At 38.1% G+C, this 23,214-nt stretch overlaps 1 protein-coding gene across 2 annotated transcripts in view; it reads left to right on the top strand.

Annotated features, from left to right (window-relative positions):
- Window positions 1-8,313, top strand: part of LOC134210844 (uncharacterized) — a 202,648-nt gene extending 194,335 nt beyond the window's left edge. For both annotated transcript variants that reach the window (XM_062687194.1, XM_062687195.1), the window contains one exon: window positions 5,464-8,313. In XM_062687194.1, the coding sequence (XP_062543178.1) occupies window positions 5,464-6,173 (710 nt within the window). In that variant the 3' untranslated portion in view covers window positions 6,174-8,313. The remainder of the gene's footprint in view (window positions 1-5,463) is intronic.
- The last annotated feature ends 14,901 nt before the right edge of the window (window positions 8,314-23,214 follow it).

Genomic DNA, 23,214 nt, shown 5'->3' on the forward strand with positions numbered 1-23,214 from the left:
TCTTCTTAGAAACTATACCATTTTATACAATTCAGAAAATTTAGATTGAATTGATTGTTAGATTTTAGATAAGCTCTGAAAAATTTGAAAATTTTAAAAAGAATATAAATAATTATGGGAACGGCTCCTGAACCTAATCTCATGGCTCCGATGTTCATCCCATCAATAACGAAGCAATGGAAAGGTATTTGATTTGTTTCTTATTTTTGTGATTATTTTTTATCAGGAGTTCGAGTTAGCATGTTTACAGAAAGAAGCGACGAAATTGGTGCCGTATTTCTTTGTTTCGCGATGAGATGAATATATGTTCAGTGAGATGGAAATTTGAACATTTCCAATCAGCTATTGGTGAAACTTGACTTTATTCAGAATAACGGGGTTCGCTTTTATTTAAAATTTCTAAGTAATACTAAATAAAGTTCAAACCATTTTTAAATTGATCAATTAACAAACAAACGAAGCTCAAATTAAAAATGGTCTACAGTACCCGTAAGCTCATAGGTATTCCAAAAAGAATTTTGATAGGCATAGTTAATAATTGAATATTTGTTAAAAGTGTCTTCATGATTTTTATGCAATGTCCATAATAGCAGAGCATTTTGATCTTCCGGAGCGTGACAAGTCCATGAGAAGGGGTTAAGACAAGCATTTGTTACTCAGAGTACGATAATGGAAAGATTTGAACTGAGTATCGTCAATTGATCACTTTTACGGAGTTTCCGGATCTTCCGGAGTAATTTCGGTGGCCGCTTTTCAGAGACGGAAGAGTTTTATGAACTTTTCACTTTTACGTATGCCCCAAATCTTCCGTAGGACCTCCGGTGGCCAATAAGGTCCATCAAAAGAAGTTTAATGATGTTTCGGATCTTCCAGAAGGACGCCGAATTGACGAATAACCAGGAAATGTGATAAATCATGGAACTAGACAATGATTACATTTATTGGGATCATTGTTACAGAATGTTGTAAGCATTTCCAGAACTCGAAACGCAAGAAATTACGCCAAAAATTAGCCTTGAAAGATTCCTTCAAAACCGATTTCTGGAAACCAGCATGGCCAAACCGCAATCCAAAACAACATCCACAGAAATCATACCTTTATACCTCACTTTATTTATAAAAGATTAAAATTGATTCATGAATGAGTGTTGCCGTCAGATTTCAGTTATTAAATTAATATGAAAATAATTACTGAATGACTCATTAGTAATGTATGAACATGTTCATGCAGGTCATAATTTAATAAAAAATCTGTCTGAAATTTGGAAAGTCTGGCATTTTGGGTGGTTTCTCTTTTTCTCTTTTTGCTGCCAAAAAGTCTGGCTGTGCCAGATATATCTGGCATAGTGGCAACCCTGTGCATGATATCAATGTCGTCGGCGAATCCAAATAATTAGACGGACCTCGTGAAAATCGTACCACTCGTGTCAATCCCTGCTCTTCGTATTACTTCCTCTAAAGCGATGTTGAATAGCAGACACGAAAGATCATCACCTTGCCGTAACTGGAACAAGGAACGTCTCTATTTAAGAAAGTTCCGTAGCAGTGCAACTGACTTGAAAAGATTGCGGTATCAGGAAAGTTGCTTCGAACTTTCTTCAATTCCATGACAAGTGTTTAAACCTTTCTGGCCCAAATTTTTCTTAGCGGTATTAATCGGTAAATTTGATATATTCTATTTGTTTTCGTGATTAATAATTAAGAACTTGTGATCTATAGCCACGACATTAACTTTTTCAATATTTCAAGCTTGGAGATACATTGTTCACGAGGGAAAATCTCTGGAATTTCTTTGAGATTTTTCTTTTCTCTAATCTTTCAAATTTTCACAGGGAATCCTTCTGCTCTTTATCTTTTGAAACAGGGTTTTGATTGATTAGCACACAAAAGGCCAAGGTTAACGGGCATGGTGGTCATATGGCTACCGCTTCTGCCTCATACGCAGGAGGTCGTGGGTTCAATCCCAGGCCCGTTCCGTTCCTCCTATTTTGTATCTTTTCATATATTTCTCATGTTCTAGCCATCGCTAGAGCTGGAAATGGGCTTTCCTACCGGTTTCCTTCTTCTATCCCTATAACTACAACTTGATTAGTTCTAGCAGGTAACTGTTAGAATTCGAAATGAGCGAAAAAAAGTTCGTTTCGGCATCCAATTAGAATACTACACCACCCTTCCATAACTATCACATTGGCAACCCGTTAACCAAGACGAACCTCTGCCATAAAAACCTTAACCCCAAGATTCCAAAAAATCCGCAGGAACTCGTGGCGAGTGCAGAGGTGTTCTCGGCTTGCAGTGGGCGAGTGACTGCATCATCAATTCCTTCCCATCCCTGATGGCCGTGAGGACGTGGCCAGCGCCGTTATCGACTATCCAAAAATATTAGAGCTCTCTGACTGTGCACATTGAGGTTGGAGAGCAAATCCCATGTATCCATCCATTGGTTCCCTGTGCAATTGCGATTGTTCTGGTCGATCACGGAGTAGCAACTACGAAATGTACGGTCATCATGCTCATGCTCATACTAATGCTCATTTCAAGCTTGGAGATACATTCAACCATATTCATAGACCTCACAGGAGGTGTAATGGATATGATTGAATGCATATTGAAGCTTTGATTACTAAAGAATTTTTTTTCTTGTAGCTGAAGAACTTAAGTCCAGATTTTAAGGATAGATTATCCCAAAACTTCTCCCAGGAGAAATGGATATTAAAAAAGTTATGGAGATTTCCTTACAGCTGTAGGACGCGAGCCCCGATCGAAAGGGCAGTTTGTTTTACCCAGAATTTCTCAAAACTATTGGACGAACATGGTTTGGCCGAAACTTCCATTCGACCAAAGCGACATAATGTTGAACCGGTGATTTGGCTGAAAAATCTGTTTGTCCTAACAGATCGTTTGAGTCGAATAGGTCATCGCACTGAAAATGCCGTTTGACCGAAATTGTCACTTGACAGAAAGAGCCATTTGGCGGAAAATTTCATTTGGCCCTGCTTAATAACAATTACTGTGCTGTGGTAATATGGTCAAAAATGTCCACACGTTAGGCCAAATGATGTTTTCGGCCAAACAACAATTTCGACCAAAGGACCATTTGGCTCGAAAATGTCTCATCTGCAAAACAACCATTTCGAACAAAAGATATTTCCTGCCAGAGGACTTATTCGGCTAAATTATTTTTTTGGCAGAATGGCCAATTTAGAGAAACGACACTTTCGGCCGAAGGTCAATTCCGGCCAAACGGCCCTTTCTGTTAAACGATTCAAAGAGCATTTTCGGCCAATTGAACTGGAACTGTTCGACCACAGGAAATTTTCGGCCAAATACCTTAAGGCCAGATGGGCTTTAGCCAAATGATTTGTTCGGTCAAACGACATATTCGGCCTTGTGGCCTTCAGCCAAATGGCTTTCTCCCAAACAAGTCTTTTATTGTTGTTCATATATTTATTTGGCAGGCACTCTGTATACATAACCGCTACTGTGCAGTGATTCACTGTGGTATTCTGCTGTACAGAATCCACACAGAATCTATTATTAGATATTCATAATTCGTTATTGTTGTCGTTGCCACTGCATCTCATCGTGAGTCGATTGTGTCCATTTGTCCATCTGGTGAATTCAATGGTCGTTACTTTGTTCGGTTGCAATTTATCGAGGTGCATTGGAGGAATGCCTCCAAGAAGAACAGATTTGTCAGTCATCATCAGGCAGCCGTGTCGAAAAGACGCGTTCCTTAAAACGCCACCGTACGGACTGCGCTTCCGGCGACTGACGAGGGTTTGGTGAAGGGGCTGGGAATCGAACCCATGATCATTCGCTTATAAAGCGAACGTGTAGCCAACTATGCTATGGGACCCCCCTCAAACGAGATTTTTTATGGATTTCAACCGGAAATCCTTCGGGATTTCCCCTCGAAGTTTTTCTTAGTTTTTACAGAGAGCTTTACGAAATTCCAGAAAAATCCTGAAAAAAGATTTTCTTGCAGCTGTAGATCTCAAGTCCTGCACTCAAGGACAGGAGACTCATATTGGCAAAATTATGGATCATTTGAACAAAGTTATGGATCATATTACTGAAATTATGGATCATCATCACAATTAAAATTGGGCAAATTTGTATTTTTATGGATCAAAATATAGTTTTTTATGGATCATTCTCTAAACATTTATGGATCATTTGTCATGGGACAATAGCAAGAATGATATTGTTTTTCTTGATCATGTTTAACGGTACATAGTTTTTTTTTGTTAAATATCTTGGCTGTGCATATGCACAGCACATATTTCGAAATGGACAAATTGATATGAAATTTGCGAAAAAGAATCCACGTGTCTTGGAAGGACTCGAACCCTCAACCTCTCTAGATAGGCGTGATAACCCCTACACAACAAGACCACTTAAAGGTCACGTTTGCGGAAAAGCCATCAGAATCCGAGTACCAACCTCCACCGCGGTTAGCTCTCTTTTTTGCAAATTGAATATCTTTCGGATGCTTGATTTGTCCAATCTCCACATGTGCTTTACTGTTGTATATCCACAGTCAAGCGAGTGCACATTGTTTATTAAACGAGAGGATCGCACTCCATGCCCCCCAACAACGGGCTGGGCGGGTTGGTATAGAATGTGAGTCAATCGCACTCTGCTGTGCTAAAGGCTGGAGTGGGTGGAGTCAAGGTTCGCCGAACATGTTTGAGCATTTGTAGTGAAGTTGCACAAACCCCCATATATTTTTTGATTGTTGGTGCTTCGGTCGTTCGTGTGTGATATTGTTGGTCGAATAAATTGATTGTTCGAGCCGCTGTTGGTAAAACTTGATGGATGTTTGAATAAACGAGAGGTGAAGTCAATGTTTGTCAAACTGCTTGACCGTGTGTACGTTCCATTAAACGCGATTCGGCAGGGTGTACATAATGTTATCTATTGGCTTCCTTGGTTGCTGGTATTGCACTGACCCGTTTCCGATTGTGTCGACCTTTGTTGCTTTTCTGTTCAAACTATTTCGCACCGTCTGTCGGAGGAAAACCGCTGATGGCACAACCATCTTCGGAACCCTCAAGTTCCTCCATACCGTGGTAATTCTCTTCTAATCTTGCTGATTTAAAACCACTCTTCTCTTTGCAAAACAAAATGGCTGCGTTTTCCAGAAGGCATATTTTCCACCGGATTCGGTAATTCCGGTTTATTTTATATCGCTGCACTTTTTCTGATTTTCTTTTCTTTTCTTTCTCCGTCCACTAAAAATAGAAAAAATGCTCCAATAACTTTTTTCTAACTGCACGCTAACGCTCACTGTAATAAAAAATAATTACGCATCTCGGCTCGACGTCTTTTTCGTACGGCTATGCTCGTTTTGTGTCAAGATGCGTAAAGCCATCGGAGGTATCAGCAACGTATTTTATACACAAAGCTTGAAAAAAACGTTATGTAACTCTTCTTTTTTTCTCATTTTCTGTATTTTAGATCTGAACATCCAGGAAACGGGCGAACAAGTGCTAAAATCAAACAGTGGCCCGTCAGAGTGCTGTTACGGCTACTGTGGATCAATACCACGGTCTGGTGTCTGCGCCAGGTGCGACCCACTGCTGGACGACGAAGACGACGGCACCGAGCATGGTCAAATGGATGCAGACGCGAAAAGCGACAGCCCCACCAGTGGGAAGAAGGCAGCCGCAAACAGCACGAATGCCATCAGCAGTAGCAGTAGTAGTGGCTTTACCAGCATCGACGATGGTAGCAGTAGTAGTAGTAGGAAAAGGAATCTCCTCGAGGAACTGCGGTTCAGTAGCGAGCTGCCGCCCCGATTAGCCACGTGTCCGAGCATAACAAGCGCAACAACTCCGTCATCACCTTCGGAACACTGCAGATCAGCGCAGCAGCTGCTACTCCAGAGTCAAACGCAACAGCAGCAACTACCCAGCAATCCCGACACTGTTGTTACACTTCCATCGGCGGCGCCGTCATCGGCATCGACGGCTCCCGCAGTGACGGCGACTACGACGGCGGCATCCTCATCAGCCTCTTCGTTAGCATCATCGTCATCTTTTATTAAACTAACTAGTATAAAGTCGATTTATAAAGATTACTTTAATAATTCGTGGACGATGAGGTTGCGCTGTTTAGACGAATTTGTCGCATGGACGAAGATCCTGCTCCAGTTAGCTGGGTTATAGTTAAGGCAAAACCTTTGGACGCTAACCGGTTAGGTTGAATGAACACACACCATCACTACACACTCGGAAACACTCACACACACACTTGAATACACCCCTTGTGGGCACGCAGCTAGACGTGCTTACGCGAAGCCGAATTTCGCCCAACAAAAGGATCAACTCGAGAATAGAAGCAAAATAAACCATTTCAGCGTTAAACGAAAACAACGGAAAACCCCGAATTGTAACATCAAATACACAAACGAAATGAAGTTGAAGCACAGACTGTAGGAGTGTCGATCGATTAAATGGTTGATTTGCAGTGCAAACCCGAATGATCACAACGAGAGACGTGAGGAATCGTGAATTTGCGAGAAAAAAAGCAACAACAGCAACAGTAAACATCAACAAACTCAAACCAAAACAGATGATTAACAGATTGAAGCACAAAAATTTAATACCCATCTGCTGCTCACCTCGGGCTCTCGGGTGCCACTCAGTCGATCGTGTCCCTACGTTGGCGCGTTACCGTCGGTCGATTCGGGTTCCGTGAGATCAGTCGCGCAAAGGCCGATGATCGGGGAAGGGAAAATAAACAAAATTTCCATTCCGTTGCAAAATAGCGTGGCGTGTGCGTGCTTTCGCGAGTGCGAGTGATTATGTGCTTTTTTCACGTTGGGAATTGGCTGTGTTTGGGATAGAGAGGGGGGGTTCAGACTATGGTTCGACCGTGAATCAACGAAAAAGTTACGGCTGACGAGTGATGAGTAGTGATCGCGCGGGTGGCACCCTCAGAGCTGGAAGAAGATGGTGCGGCGGAAGGGCGGGAGAATAATAAATGGAATATGGACAATTTTAGGTGAAATATTAAAGAAATTATTAATTGTTAAGTAAAGTGAGAAAACTAATAGACGTAAACGAAAGCTAACAGTAGAAGAAGATAAGAAATGAAAAGGTTCAACAGATAAACAAACATAAGCAGTTTTTACAAGATGCTGAAACAACACGTGTAAGCAAGCAAGTATTTTTCGAGTTCCATTTTTTCCGTTGTTAAGTTTCAAACTATTTTCGAGCGTTTTAGTGGAGCAAACAGCAAAACCGAAACCAAATCAGAAGGAAATGTGCACCGAGCCGGATCCGTCGTCGCAAGCTATGGTTTGGTTTGGTAAAACTTCTTGGTAATTCTATCGCTGCCGATCGGAGTGATGATGGAGATTGTTTGGACAAAGTGAAACGACTGGATAGAAATATTCAAGAGGGGATATCGGCTGTGCGAGGCACGAAACGTGTACAGGAACAAACGTGAAAAAGTGTGTAGTGTTGAATAACACACGGTTTTTGAGTACACCTAAGTCGCTACTATTATAATTAGTCCGTCAATTTTTACAACAATCGTTGTTAGTTGAACATGCCAAAAACACGTGTGCGTAATTCGAAGGAGAGGACACATTGCAGAAGAAACGGTAGTCAGACTGAGAGATACGTTAGTATCCTCCAGTGGACTTGTTAGTGTGAAGAGATCAAGCAAAATCCACCAATAAACTTATTTAATCGTGAAAGGTAAATGCACTAGTGGGAATTAGTAGCCAACCAAAACAAAAATAAAGGAAACAATTTCTTCACTTTTATACTCGTTGTTGAAAAGCGAAGCAGAACGAGACGATAGGAATGCTTTTGTTTTTCGCAACCCTACACTGACACATTTTCATCATCGGAACTTCAAGCGCACACGCATCGTTTTGTCCCATGTGTTTGCGTGAGAATTCAGATTGAACGAATATCGGCGAATTTAAGAGATGAATCAATAGGATGAAGCTCTTATTGACACAAGCATACCAACACACAGACACTCACCCGTAGAAACCTATCGTAAATTGTTAGAACGAACTGAAATTAGAATAACCGGTTACCATGTTTGAAAATCACTGTGTCGTAAATTATCGAACCAAACTCCTGGCGTGGCCATGGTGGGATCCATCGATGGTAGGGCTGGGACCTTCGATTAGTCCATCCCTTACCTTTTACAAATCCAATACCCGAACTCGATGGCCGTTGGACCAGAACCAGTGTACGAGAGATCAACAAAAAAAGACGAAAGTATTTGGCCCAACACCCAAAACAACAGGAAAATATGAAAATAAGTATCTCTAATGAAGAACATCAGATAGTAGCTCCGGTCATCGGAAGTGACTGTAGCGCAAATGAAAAAGGAACCTAAAGAATAATAATTAAAAACAAAATTGTTAACGTTCGAAAAGCCATATTTTTAGCATTTAAATAGTAATTAAAACAAATGAAATTATAATCAATATTTGTTACATAAATGTGAGATTTAAAACGGAAGCTAAGATGTAGAAAAGGAAAAAAAACAAAGATCTAATGGAAAACAAAAAGATAAAGAAGAAACAACAAACAATAAAAGAAATCGTTTATCCATGAACTAAAACAGAATGGAATGGTTAAGAATGTAAAAAGAAACAAATACACAGTGAAAAATACCCCTAGTGACGTCACCAAGTTGTAATGTTAATCGTGTAGGCCAAGTGGTAAACAAATAAACGCAAATAAAGCAGAGGAAACCCACCCAAAGTTTTTTCGAGAGATCCTAAGTTTACACTGCTAGTGCCAGAAGCGCGGTATTGTTGAGTTTCGATTTTTGTCTATTTATCATACATATATTTTCGAATATTTATTTTTATAGATATTGCAGATAAAAAAACTAACAGTGTTAACAGTAAGTAGAATGACGTCCTAAACATCGGCGAGCATGAAAATCCATCTGAAAACCGAAGCGAATCGGAAAAGGAAGGGAACGAGATGCAAACAGAACAGAAAAAAATTGTTAATCTAAGAATTTCTAGAGGAAACCACAGGAGGATTAGCTCCAAACTGAAACAAAGGAAAGAAAAATAACAAAAACCTAGAGTGTATAGATTGAATTTGTACAATTTTTTAGGGATAAACAATAGCAGAAGACAGCAGCACATACACGAACACTCACAGCAGACACCCTCTATCTCTTTCCCTTATCACACGAACGACAGAGAAAAGTAGCGAACACAAGAGCTCGTTCGAATCCGAGTCTCTATGTTTGTACAGTAGATGATATTTGAAACAAAACATATTTCGAGCTCCTTCTGTTTCAGTTGACCACCGGAAATCCGAAGTTGCGTTCCCGCAGCGTAAAGTTTACGTACTTTTAAAAAACACTCGAAACAACAACTACTATTTAGCACTTAGTAAACAATTTGAGAAACTTCGTGAAAATCGTTCTTCCTGCGAAAAAGTTTGAATACACCATCAAACAAACGAAAAAGCAAAATAATTGATTACAATTATTCTAGAGACGTAAAGAAACTTAAAAGAACAGGAAGCAGCACAACACAACAAAAGAGAGGCATAATGTTACAAGCAGAAGACAGAAAATTGAAAAGGAAATCAAATTTATTACATATAAAGAAAACAAAACAAGTATATCTCTATCTAAGAACACTCTATCACTTATCAATAAGACGACGTGGAAAAAAACGATACAAAGAAAATAATTAAGACAGTGCGAGAACATGTGAAGCAGAAACGGAAAAAAGACCCCCATAGAATCGCAATAACTCATCTAACGTGCACATACGCCTACACACGTACACACAAGAACACACACACGAGAAAATGTGCGCGACACTAATTTTGAGTAAGAGAAGTAACACACAAAGCTTTTAGCCATAGTTCAATGAATTCGCCTACGACTTGAGGAAATCAGAAAGCACAAAACTTTTTCGCGTCAACTCACTCATGATGTACACACTTTCTCCGTTAGATTCACGTCACACACAAACTTATGTTAGTAGTGAGCGCTAAGCAAAAATTGCCACTTCCCAACACGACGGAACCTAGGTGCTGTGGACGGACTTTCGGGAACTGGACAGAACTACGCGACGTACGGACTTGAAGACAGTTTTGATTGGTTTTGAGTTTGATCGAAATTACTGCTGGTTCAGTAACATTTTCAGTCACCAATAGATAGTGAGTATTTTTGGTTGGCGGTGGTGGCGGCAGAACATGTGGTTGCGATTCTTCCGGGATACAGAAGCTGTGAAGAAAAACATTGATTCGTCCTTTGCTATAGAATGGTTCAATCTTATAGAAGTCCACGGAAATTTTCTCAGATTTTATTTTTTTTTATTTCTTTCTGAATTTGTTTGCAATTTTTTTTATTGTCACGGAAAATCCGACGGAATTTCATGAAAAGATTCTTCGGCATTTCCTCAAGAAATCCTTGAAGTTTTCATGCAACATTCTATGGTTTGTACGAAAAACATAATTTCCACGTAAAAGTTCTAGAGTTATATTTCCGCGGGAAATTCTTTGGAATTTCGCCGGGGAATTCTTTAAATAGTCCTCTGGAAATACTTTGGAATCTCAACGGGAAATTGTTTCGAATGTCTTCGGGAAATTGTTTCGAATTTCTTTGGAAAATTGTTTAGAATATCTTCGGGAAGTTTTTTGGAGTTTCCTTGGGAAATTCCTTTCTTTGGAATTTCCTCGGGAAATTCTTTGGAATTTCCTCGGGAAATTCTTTGGAATTTCCTCGGGAAATTCTTTGGAATTTCCTCGGGAAATTGTTTGGAATTTCCTCGGGAAATTGTTTGGAATTTCCTCGGGAAATTGTTTGGAATTTCCTCGGGAAATTGTTTGGAATTTCCTCGGGAAATTGTTTGGAATTTCCTCGGGAAATTGTTTGGAATTTCCTCGGGAAATTGTTTGGAATTTCCTCGGGAAATTCTTTGGAATTTCCTCGGGAAATTCTTTGGAATTTCCTCGGGAAATTCTTTGGAATTTCCTCGGGAAATTCTTTGGAATTTCCTCGGGAAATTCTTTGGAATTTCCTCGGGAAATTCTTTGGAATTTCCTCGAGAATTATTTTGGAATTTCTTCGGGAAGTTCCTTGGAATTTCATTGGGAAATTCTTTGGGATTTCCTCAGGAAATTCTTTGGATTTTCCTCGGAAAATTCTATGGAATTTCCTCGGGAAATGCTTTGGAGTTGGAAAATTCTTTGGTATTTCCTCATGAAATTCTTTGAAATTTCCTTGAAAAGTTCTTTGGAATTTCCTCGATTTTTTTTTGAATTTCCTCGAGAAATTCTTTGGAATTTCCTCGAGAAATTCTTTGGAATTTCCTCAGGAAATTCTTTGAATTTCCTCGAGGAAATTCTTTGAAATTTCCTCAGGGAAATTCTTTGGAATTTCCTCGAGAAATTCTTTGAATTTCCTCAGGAAATTCTTTTGAATTTCCTCGAAATTCTTTGGAATTTCCTCGAGAAATTCTTTGAATTTCCTCGGAAATTCTTTGGAATTCCTTGGGAAATTCTTTGGAATTTCCTCAGAAAATTCTTATGAATTTCCTCGGAAAATTCTTTGGAATTTCCTCGGGAAATTCTTTGGAATTTCCTCGAAAATTCTTCGGAATTTCCTCGGAAAATTCTTTGGAATTTCCTCGGAAAATTCTTAGGAATTTCCTCGGAAAATTCTTTGGAATTTCCTCGGGAAATTCTTTGGAATTTCCTCGAAAAATTCTTTGGAATTTCCTCGGGAAATTCTTTGGAGAATTTCCTCAGGGAAATTGTTTGGAATTTCCTCGAAATTGTTTGGAATTTCCTCGAAATTGTTTGGAATTTCCTCGAAATTGTTTTGGAATTTTCTCGAAATTCTTTGGAATTTCCTCGGAAAAATCTTTGGAATTTCCTCGAAATTCTTCGGAAATTTCCTCAGGAAATTCTTTGGAATTTCCTCGAAATTCTTTGGAATTTCCTCGAAATTCTTTGGAATTTCCTCGAAATTCTTTGGAATTTCGAAATTCTTGAATTTCCTCAGGAAATTCTTTGGAATTTCCTGAGGAATTCCTCAGGAAATTCTTTGGAATTTCCTCAGGAAATTCTTTGAATTTCCTGGAAATTCTTTGGAATTCCTCGAAATTCTTTTGAATTTCCTCAGGAAATTCTTTGGAATTTCCTCGAAATTCTTTGGAATTTCGGAAATTCTTTGGAATTTCCTCAGAAATTCTTTGGAATTCCTCGAAATTCTTTTGGAATTTCCTCAGGAAATTCTTTGGAATTTCCTCGAAATTCTTTTGAATTCCTCGAAATTCTTGGAATTTCCTCGAAATTCTTTGGAATTTCCTCAGGAAATTCTTTGAATTTCCTCGAAATTCTTGGAATTTCCTCAGGAAATTCTTTGGAATTTCCTCAGGAAATTCTTTGGAATTTCCTCGAAATTCTTTTGAATTTCCTCAGGAAATTCTTTTGAATTTCCTCGAAATTCTTTGGAATTTCCTCGGAAATTCTTTGGAATTTCCTCGAAACTCTTTTGAATTTCCTCGGGAAATTCTTTCGAATTTTCTCGAAATTTTTTGAATTTCCTCAGGAAATTTTTTAATTTCCTCAGGAAATTCTTTTGAATTTCCTCAGGAAATTCTTTAAAATTCCTCGAAATGCTGTGGGCTTTTTTTGGAATTTAGTGGAAATGTTTTGGAATTTCCTTAGAAAAATTCTTCAGAATTTCGTCAAGAAATTCTTTGGCACGTCCTCGAAAAAATCTTCAAAAGTTCCTGAAATTTTTTTTCGAGTATTTTTTTTAAATTACGTCGCGAATTTTTTAGGAATTTTGTCGGAATTTTCTTTCTAATGTCCTCGGAAAATTCTTTGAAATTTCGTCGAGAAATTCTTTGGAGCTTCGTCAGGAATTTTTTTTGGGTGTCCTGGGAGCGTCTTTGGAATTTCCTCGGGCAATTCTTTTTGGAATTTCTTAGGAAATTCTTTGAGAATTCCTCGAATTTTGTTGGCATTTCTCGAAATTTTTGGAATTTCATCGGAAATTCTTCGGAATTTCCTCGAAATTTTTAGAATTTCTCGAAATTTTTGAATTTCGAAATTCTTTGGAATTTCTCAGGAAATTCTTTTGAATTTCCTCGGAAATTCTTTGAATTTCCTCGAAATTCTTTGAATTTCCTCGAAATTCTTTGGAATTTCCTCGAAATTCTTTGGAATTTCCTCGAAATTCTTTGAATTTCCTCGAAATTCTTTGAATTTCCTCGAAATTCTTTTGAATTTCTCGAAATTCTTTGAATTTCCTCGAAATTCTTTGGAATTTCCTGGGAAATTCTTTGGAATTCCTCAGGGAAATTCTTGAATTTCAGGAAATTCTTTGGAATTTCTCGAAATTCTTTGGAATTTCCTCGAAATTCTTTGGAATTTCCTCAGGAAATTCTTGAATTTCCTCAGGGAAATTCTTTGGAATTTCCTCAGGAAATTCTTGGAATTTCCTCGAAAATTCTTTGAATTTCTCGGGAAATTCTTTGGAATTTCCTCGGGAAATTCTTTGGAATTTCCTCGAAATTCTTTGAATTTCCTCGAAATTCTTTGGAATTTCCTCAGGAAATTCTTTGGAATTCCTCGAAATTTGAATTTCTCGAAATTCTTTGGAATTCCTCGAAATTCTTTGGAATTCCTCGAAATTCTTTGAAATTTCCTCGAAATTCTTTGGAATTTCGAAATTCTTGGAATTTCCTCGGGAAATTCTTTTGGAATTTCCTCGAAATTCTTTGGAATTTCCTCGAAATTCTTTGGAATTTCCTCAGGAAATTCTTTGAATTTCCTCGAAATTCTTTGGAATTTCCTCAGGAAATTCTTTTGAATTTCCTCGAAATTCTTTTGAATTTCCTCGAAATTCTTTTGAATTTCCTCAGGGAAATTCTTTGAATTTCCTCAGGAAATTCTTTGAATTTCCTCGGAAATTCTTTGAATTTCCTCAGGAAATTCTTTGGAATTTCTCAGGAAGTGCTTTGGAATTTTCTCGGCAAATTCTATGGAATGTCCTCAGGAAGTTCTTTTAAGTATTTTAATAATTTTCGTCGGAAAATTCTTTGGAATTTCGTCGAGAAATTCTTTGGAATTTCCTCGGAAAATTCTTTGGAATTTCCTCTGGAAATTCTTTGGAGTTTCCTCGAAATTTCTTTGGATTTCCTCAGGAAATTCTTTGGAATTTCCTCAGGAAATTCTTTGAATTTCCTCGAAATTCTTTGGAATTTCCTCGAAATTCTTTGGAATTTCCTCGGGAGATTCTTTAGAATTTCTCGGGAAATTGTGTGGAATTTCCTCAGAGGAAATTCTTTGGAATTCCTCGAGAAATTCTTTGGAATTTCCAAAATTCCAAAATTCTTTGAATTTCCTCGAAATTTTTTGGAATTTCCTCGAAATTCTTGGAATTTCCTCGAAATTCTTTGGACTTTCCTCGGGAAATTCTTTGGACTTTCCTCGGGAAATTCTTTGGAAATTTCTCTGGGGAATTCTTTGGAATTTCTTCGGGAAATTCTTTGGAATTTCCTCGGGAAATTATTTGGAGTTTCCTCGGGAAATTCTTTGAAATTTCTTTGGGAAATGCTGTGGGTATTGTTTTGGAACTTCCTTGAATTTTTTTTTGGAATTTCCTTGGAAAAATTCTTCAGAATTTCGTCAAGAAATTCTTTGGCACGTCCTCGGAAAAATCTTCGAAAGTTCCTGAAATTGTTTTTCGAGTACTTTTTTTTTAAATTACGTTGCGAATTTTTTAGGAATTTCGTCGGAATGTTCTTTTTAATGTCCTCGGAAAATTCTTTGAAATTTCGTCGAGAAATTCTTTGGAGCTTCGTCAGGAATTTCTTTTGGGTGTCCTCGTAGCGTCTTTGGAATTTCCTTGGGAAATTCTTTGGAATTTCTTTTGAAAATTCTTTGGAATTTCCTCGGGAAATTCTTTGGACTTTCATCGGGAAATTCTTTGGAATTTTCTCTCAGGAAATTCTTTGGAATTTCCTCGAAATTCTTTGGAATTTCCTCGAAATTCTTTGAATTTCCTCGGAAATTCTTTGGAATTTCCTCAGGAAATTCTTTGAATTTCCTCGAAATTTGGAATTTCCTCGGGAAATTCTTTGGAATTTCCTCGGGAAATTCTTTGGAATTTCCTCGGGAAATTCTTTTGAATTTCCTCGGGAAATTCTTTTGAATTTCCTCGGGAAATTCTTTAAAATTTCCTCGGGAAATGCTGTGGGCTTTTTTTTTGGAATTTAGTGGAAATGTTTTTGGAATTTCCTTAGAAAAATTCTTCAGAATTTCGTCAAGAAATTCTTTGGCACGTCCTCGGAAAAATCTTCAAAAGTTCCTGAAATTTTTTTTCGAGTATTTTTTTTTAAATTACGTCGCGAATTTTTTAAGAATTTCGTCGGAATTTTCTTTCTAACGTCCTCGGAAAATTCTTTGAAATTTCGTCGAGAAATTCTTTGGAGCTTCGTCGAGAAATTCTTTGGAGCTTCGTCAGGAATTTCTTTTGGGTGTCCTGGGAGCGTCTTTGGAATTTCCTCGGGAAATTCTTTGGAATTTCTTAGGGAAATTCTTTGAGAATTCCCTCGGGAATTTTGTTGGCATTTCCTCGGGAAATTTTTTGGAATTTCATCGGGAAATTCTTTGGAATTTCCTCGGGAAATTTTTTGGAATTTCCTCGGGAAATTTTTTGGAATTTCCTCGGGAAATTTTTTGGAATTTCCTCGAGAAGCACATTGAAATTTCCTCGGAAAATTCTTTGGAATTTCCTCGAAAATTCATTGAAATTTCCTCGGAAAATTCTTCGGAATTTCCTCGAAAATTCATTGAAATTTCCTCGGAAAATTCTTTGGAATTTCCTCGAAAATTCTTTGAAATTTCCTCAGGAAATTCTTTGGAATTTCCTCGGGAAATTCTTTGGAATTTCCTCGGGAAATTCTTTAGAATGTCCTCGGGAAATTCTTCGGAATTTCCTCGGAAATTCTTTGGAATTTCTTTGGGAATTTTTTTGGAATTTTCTAAGGAAATTTTTTGAAATTTTCTCAGAAAATCCTTGGAAATTTCCTAAGGAAATTCTTTGGAATTTCCTCGGGAAATTCTTTGGAATTTCCTCGGGAAATTCTTTGGAATTTCCTCGGGAAGTGCTTTGGAATTTTCTCGGCAAATTCTATGGAATGTCCTCAGGAAGTTCTTTTAAGTATTTTAATAATTTTCGTCGGAAAATTATTTGGAATTTCGTCGGGAAATTCATTGGAATTTCCTCGGGAAATTCTTTGGAATTTCCTCGGGAAATTCTTTGGAATTTCCTCGGGAAATTCTTTGGAATTTCCTCGGGAAATTCTTTGGAATTTCCTCGGGAAATTCTTTGGAGTTTCCTCGGGAAATTCTTTGGAATTTCCTCGGGAAATTCTTTGGAATTTCCTCGGGAAATTCTTTGGAATTTCCTCGGGAAATTCTTTGGAATTTCCTCGGGAAATTCTTTGGAATTTCCTCGGGAAATTCTTTGGAATTTCCTCAAAAATTGTTTGGAATTTCCTCGGGAAATTGTTTGGAATTTCCTCGGGAAATTCTTTGGAATTTCCTCGAGAAATTCTTTGGAATTTCCAAAATTCCAAAATTCTTTGGAATTTCCTCGGGAAATTCTTTGGAATTTCCTCGGGAAATTCTTTTGAATTTCCTCGGGAAATTCTTTTGAATTTCCTCGGGAAATTCTTTTGAATTTCCTCGGGAAATTCTTTCGAATTTCCTCGGGAAATTCTTTCGAATTTCCTCGGGAAATTCTTTTGAATTTCCTCGGGAAATTCTTTAAAATTTCCTCGGGAAATGCTGTGGGCTTTTTTTTTGGAATTTAGTGGAAATGTTTTTGGAATTCCCTTAGAAAAATTCTTCAGAATTTCGTCAAGAAATTCTTTGGCACGTCCTCGAAAAACTCTTCAAAGGTTCCTGAAATTTTTTTTCGAGTATTTTTTTTTAAATTACGTCGCGAATTTTTTAGGAATTTCGTCGGAATTTTCTTTCTAATGTCCTCGGAAAATTCTTTGAAATTTCGTCGAGAAATTCTTTGGAGCTTCGTCAGGAATTTCTTTTGGGTGTCCTGGGAGCGTCTTTGGAATTTCCTCGGGAAATTCTTTGGAATTTCCTCGGGAAATTCTTTGGAATTTCCTCGGGAAATTCTTTGGAATTTCTTAGGGAAATTCTTTGAGAATTCCCTCGGGAATTTTGTTGGCATTTCCTCGGGAAATTTTTTGGAATTTCATCGGGAAATTCTTTGGAATTTCCTCGGCAAATTCTTCGAAATTCCCTCGGGGAATTCTTTGGAATTTCCTCGGGAAATTCTTTGGAATTTCCTCGGGAAGTACTTTGGAATTTTCTCGGCAAATTCTATGGAATGTCCTCAGGAAGTTCTTTTAAGTATTTTAATAATTTTCGTCGGAAAATTATTTAGAATTTCCTCGGGAAATTCTTTGGAATTTCCTCGGGAAATTCTTTGGAATTTCCTCGGGAAATTCTTTGGAATTTCCTCGGGAAATTCTTTGGAATTTCCTCGGGAAATTCTTTGGAATTTCCTCGGAAAATTCTTTGGAATTTCCTCGGGAAATTCTTTGGAATTTCCTCGGGAAATTCTTTGGAATTTTCTCGGGAAATTCTTTGAAATTTCTTCGGGAATTTCTTTGGAATTTCTTCGGGAATTTCTTTGGAATTTCCTCGGGAAATTCTTTGAAATTTCCTCGGGAAATTCTTTGGAATTTTCTCGGGAAATTCTTCGGAATTTCCTCGGGAAATTCTTTGAAATTTCTTCGGGAGTAAATGGTCGCAGTGATTAATACACCCAAAAAGGAAAAAAATTGGGTGATTTGAACCGCTAATCGCCTGGCCAAAATGCCTACATAAATAAATTAGTTCCAACGGTAACAAATTCTAGCTCTGGATTCCCAGAATAAATATATGGGCAGAAGGGCTTGATCTCTTTTCACCAATGGGTAGTTCGTTACCCTCTCCTTTTATTCCTCTCGATCCCATGTATATATGTATTTTGAAAATATGTAACTCGAACAGAATTTTACACTTCGTTCCTTCTTTATTATTGCTTTTTCAAAAGCAGATTAATTTTCTTTGTAAGCAAAGTAACTTCACATAATTTGTGAACAGATTCTTACCTTGCCACTATTATCGCCTGTCAAAATAATGAGTCGGTGAACCAAAGATCCGAAACGCCGCGCCGGTATTAGATCCACACTTCCATTCTTCAAGTTCCTTTTTCTGGGATGTGATCTGTGCTAGGCGGCAAGTTCTTCTTAATCTTCTCTTTGCTTTTTGAATGATTGGCTATCATATTCTCTATCGTCTGTCTCAAACAAGTGGAATCTCGTCTAGCTTGAATATTTACTTTTCACTTCGCGGAAAATACTTGGCAGCCGCGGCATATCGTGCTTGACAGCTACTAAAGTTGGAACTGGTCACAGTCGTGGCAAACTTCGATCCTGCAGGAGACGCTTGGTTGATTTTATGATGCACAATAGGACACAAGCTGGTTTTGGGTGATCCGTAATGAGATGATCTTATTTCTATCTTTCGTGACTTCTACAATAGACCTCATATATCATCTTTACAAACCTTCTTTATAATTCCTGAACTTTTGACGATGACCATTCTAGGCTATTATGGCTATTCTGACAACATACTAATAAGACACATTGGACAGGACAGCACCTAACCTCCCACTGCTCTATAAAACTCCAACTGACCGAAGTGAGCAAATGCAAATTATAAATACACGATAATAGCGGAAGAGACATAAAAAATAACAGTACATTAGATAATTACAAAAAGAACAAACGCAGAAGAAAGAATCTTGAATGTGTTTTATAGAAGAAACTGGAAAAAAATAGATAAAAAATTTACATAAAATAAAACACAAGAAAATTTCAGAAAAACCGAATAAAAAAGAGCAAATCGTACCGTAGCTGAAAAAAGTTATAAAAAACGAAGAAAAAAAAATGAGAAAAAATTGTTAAGTACAGTTATCTAATTCTACAGCAAAGCATTAAAAGAAAATAATAATAAAAGAAGGCTAAGCATGAACAGAGTTCACCGAATTACCGATTATGGGTGTATTCAGTTGCTTTTTGTTGAGTTTTTATTGCGTTCCACTAAACGTTAACTGAATGAAGAGGGTAATACGACGAAAAAAAAAATACATTCACACAAGCCGAAGGGTCAAACACATACTTACACACTTAAGGAGAAACAAGTCGAAAAGGGTTATTAGAAACAAAGGATGAACATTTAATAGCAATCGCCCCCGCCACAGAATCGAATAAGAAAAATAAAATATTGTAACGAAAATTACAGTATAAAATAGTAAGAAAAATAGTTCAAGCAGAACACCGTTTTCGTGTGGTAAGTTCCGGCTGTCGCGAATGTAAAAAAAATACAAACGGAACCTACCGATTGGAACAACGGTGCCAGTAAAAGAAATCTCGAAGCCTATCGACAGGCACGCACATTACAAATAAAATAATAAGATTGAACATATAGACAGCTGCAAAATACACTGAACACTGAACAGTGAAACATCTCACACATAAACACTTACATACACACGTACACACCGTTTAGTATCACACTTGTCTAGACACACATACATAACAAAAGCCAATACAGAGAGACGTTATCGGAAGCCGAATCATTAACAGCAACTAAAATTGGTAACAAGTACTACACATTAATTAACAATGTAGAGTGTTAAGGCGAAACGAATTACCATTAAACAGCAAAAAAAAAGAAAAAGAAACAAGTGAATTATAAATTATCGAGTTCAAGAGCAAACAAACCAGATGAAAATCACAGTAAGTCCTGAACTTTTTAGTTTGTAGAACTGTTTGTTACCTATGTTTCAGTAAATAAGGGGAAGAAAATAACAAAGAAGTATATATACGATGTATTAGTAGGAATTTACTCTGATTGAAAATTGTTGCAAATCGGATCCACGGAAGAGTAGATTAATATTAAACAAATAGGAAACAAAATAAAATGAGAGAAACTCACCCACACATACTTAAAACAAAAAAAAATCTATATCTAAGCATTAATCTGGATGAAGAAAAAAAAACTAGGAAATTTAACAAGTACTTAAAAATGAGAACTGGAAGAAACAAAGTTGAATAAAAAGGAACGAACGCCAAAAGCAAGAACAGAAATCACGAACTACTGTTTGTAGACGACAAAGATCCAACCCAAATGGGATGAAGTGAAGATCGGACATCCAAGATTGGGGAAAAAGTAACCTAAGAAAATGAAGTGGAAAAATCACACCGAAGTCAACCGCAGACAATGCGCGAAACAACAAACAAACAAAAAAGAAACACATGAAGAATCTTTGTTTTTTCGTCGAATTGAGGCTAATTTGTATATAATTTCACCGCTTCTGTATACTTTTAAACAATGCTGTTCATATTTAGGAAGGTAATCAACAACAATGCCAACCAACAGTATAAGAGGAAACAAAATGAAAACAGTGGAAGTGAAGTGGAAAAACTATGATTAAAGAGAATAACATGAGAGAAAAATAATAACGGTTTTGTCTATTTATTCCGATACAGAAACGAGAGAACTGCTTCCTGGGAAACATATGTAGGAAATCGTTACTCTTCGTTTGTTTTTTCACCTATTTTATGCTTCATTTTAGCGGCGCTTGGTAATCGATAATGTGCCTAACTAGGTCTAGACTAGAACCGAACCGCAGCGTTGAAATTTTGTTTAAAAAAGCACGCGATGCTTTGTTTCAACTGACGGATGGAAACTTTTTAATTTTTTAATTACTGCTGTGTTATTGTAGAACCATGTCGTCATGTCGGACGATATGTTCGATTTTTTGTGATCTGATCATCCATAAAATATGATTCCACTATTCGAGATTCAAAGATAGAATTTATTACCATCGAAAACATCTCGATATTAGATCATACAAAACATCATCCATAGCATTTTATTTTGAAAAGGATGTAATCCCATATAGAAAAGGTGAATTCATGTCTATTTCCATCTGTAACGGGAATATGCACCCAAAATGCATGAACTCAAATCAAAAATTGCTTGCTAAGCTCTGCATAAGAATTAGTCAAACAATGCTATCTTTGCATTGTCAGTTCATTGTCTACGATCGTTTTATTTGTTTTATTCAATATATGAAAACGCCTTCTTCTCCTTGAGTATTTGAAACGACTGCATGTAAAACATCCGAATTTAGCATTGATTATTCATAGACGACTCATTGGAATTTCTTCTGGGTCTTACGTTGGCTTTCAACCATCTCTGCTATACCTACATGGTTAGCTACAGCGTCAATACATATTTGTCTGGCGTATTGTAGAGCTCCATAATTGTCGGTCTTCGGCAATGTTCCTCCAGCTTATCCGAAGGTCTAGGATCCCCAGGTCTGATTCCACCGCGTGCAGCCAGCGTGCTCGTGGCCTTTCACGAGATCGCCGGCCTCAATTCGGTTCTTTGTTGAATATTGTTTTCGCTGTTCTTTCTTCCGACATTCGACTTAAGTGACAAGGGAGACTGGCGTATTTTATACGATTCACAATATTTTTTTTTCTTTGTACACTTGATACAGCTCGTGATTCATGCATCTGCACCACACACCATTTTCTAGTTTCTTACGTACGCAGCAATTTTCGCTCGAAAACCCCGAAAGCTCTCCGGTCCGCCTCTTTTAACGTCCACGCTTCATGTCAGTAAAGGGCCACTGGTAGCATCAGAGTTGTATCCAGAGCAAATTTGGCTTCCGTCCGCATGTTGCGGAGCCTAAGCTGGTTACGTAATCCCTACTCGCACGAGCATTACGTCTTCATACTTCACGGGAAACGTCACATGTCACAAGCGTTCCAAGTTAAACAAATTAACAACTTCAAACACATCCTGATCATGCACTACCCAGCACCAACACCACTAGGTCTTCCTCTTTCTCTACCCGCAACCATGTACTTTGTCTTGGTAGAGTTAATAGTTTAGCCTATCCTCGTCGTCTCCCTCTTCAGTAGGACAAAAGCCTCCACTACTGCTCTGCGATCGATTCCAATGAGGTCGATGTCGTCCGCAAAGCCTAGGAGCATATGCGACCGTGTGATGACAGTGCCGTTCCTCTGCACGCCAGATCTCCAAATCGCGCCCTCGAATGCAATGTTGAACAATAAATGCGAAAGTGCATCACCCTGCTTCAATCCGTCTAAGGTCACAAACGAGGTTGACACTTCGTCTGCAATCCGAATACTTGATTTCGAGCCATCCAGCGTTTCGCCGGAAAACCGTGTTCGGATCGGACATTATGTGCCACAGCTCATTTCTTTTTATTGAATTCTACGCTGCTTTTAAATCGATGAACCGATGGTGAGTCTTGTGGGGTTTGAGTAAAATGCCTTCAGCGTGTGTTTAAAGATTCACACCTCAGCGTGTCAATCAGCGAGCAGCAAGCCATGACTCTGCCTGCTCTGGTCAGAGCTCCCCAGCATGCACACACATCCTCGGAGAGGCGCTGTCATAATTTCGTTCCGTCCATTAAGGGTCATATATTCTGGCGATCCTGCCAGTCTACTTTTTGGATCCTATCGCTGATTCCATGAGGTAAGTTGAATTCAAGTTGCTAAATTGTTGAGAGTGATATGTTTCAGTTTCAAAAATCACAAGACGCGTCTAGATGGCCGTCGGATAATGGTTTGTGGATTGCAACATCACAAAACGCGTCTCAAAGACCGTCGGAAACTGGATTGTGTCTTACAAAATCCCCAGACGCGTCCCGAAGGCCGTCGAATAATGGTTTGTGGTTTGCAAAATCACAAGAAGCGTCTTGAAGTCTGTCGGATGATGGTTTGCAAAATCACAAGACGCATCAAGAAGACCGTCGGAAACTGGTTTGTGGTTTTGGAAATCACAAGACGCGCCTCGAGGACCGTCGAAAAATGGTTTGTGGTTTGAAAAATCGCAAGACGCGTCTCGAAGACCGTCGGATAATGGTTTGTGGGCAAAATCGCAAGACGCGTTTCGAAGACAGTCGGAAACTGGTTTGTGGTTTGGGAAATCACAAGACGCGCCTCGAAGACCGTCGGAAACTGGTTTATGGTTTGCAAAATCGCAAGACGCGTCTTGAAGACCGTCGGAAAATGGTTTGTGGATTTGGATTGAATTTGGATTGGATTTAGATTAGATTGAGTTG

Source organism: Armigeres subalbatus, chromosome 2, assembly GCF_024139115.2.
Source record: "Armigeres subalbatus isolate Guangzhou_Male chromosome 2, GZ_Asu_2, whole genome shotgun sequence".
Classification (NCBI taxonomy): Eukaryota; Metazoa; Arthropoda; class Insecta; order Diptera; family Culicidae; genus Armigeres; species Armigeres subalbatus.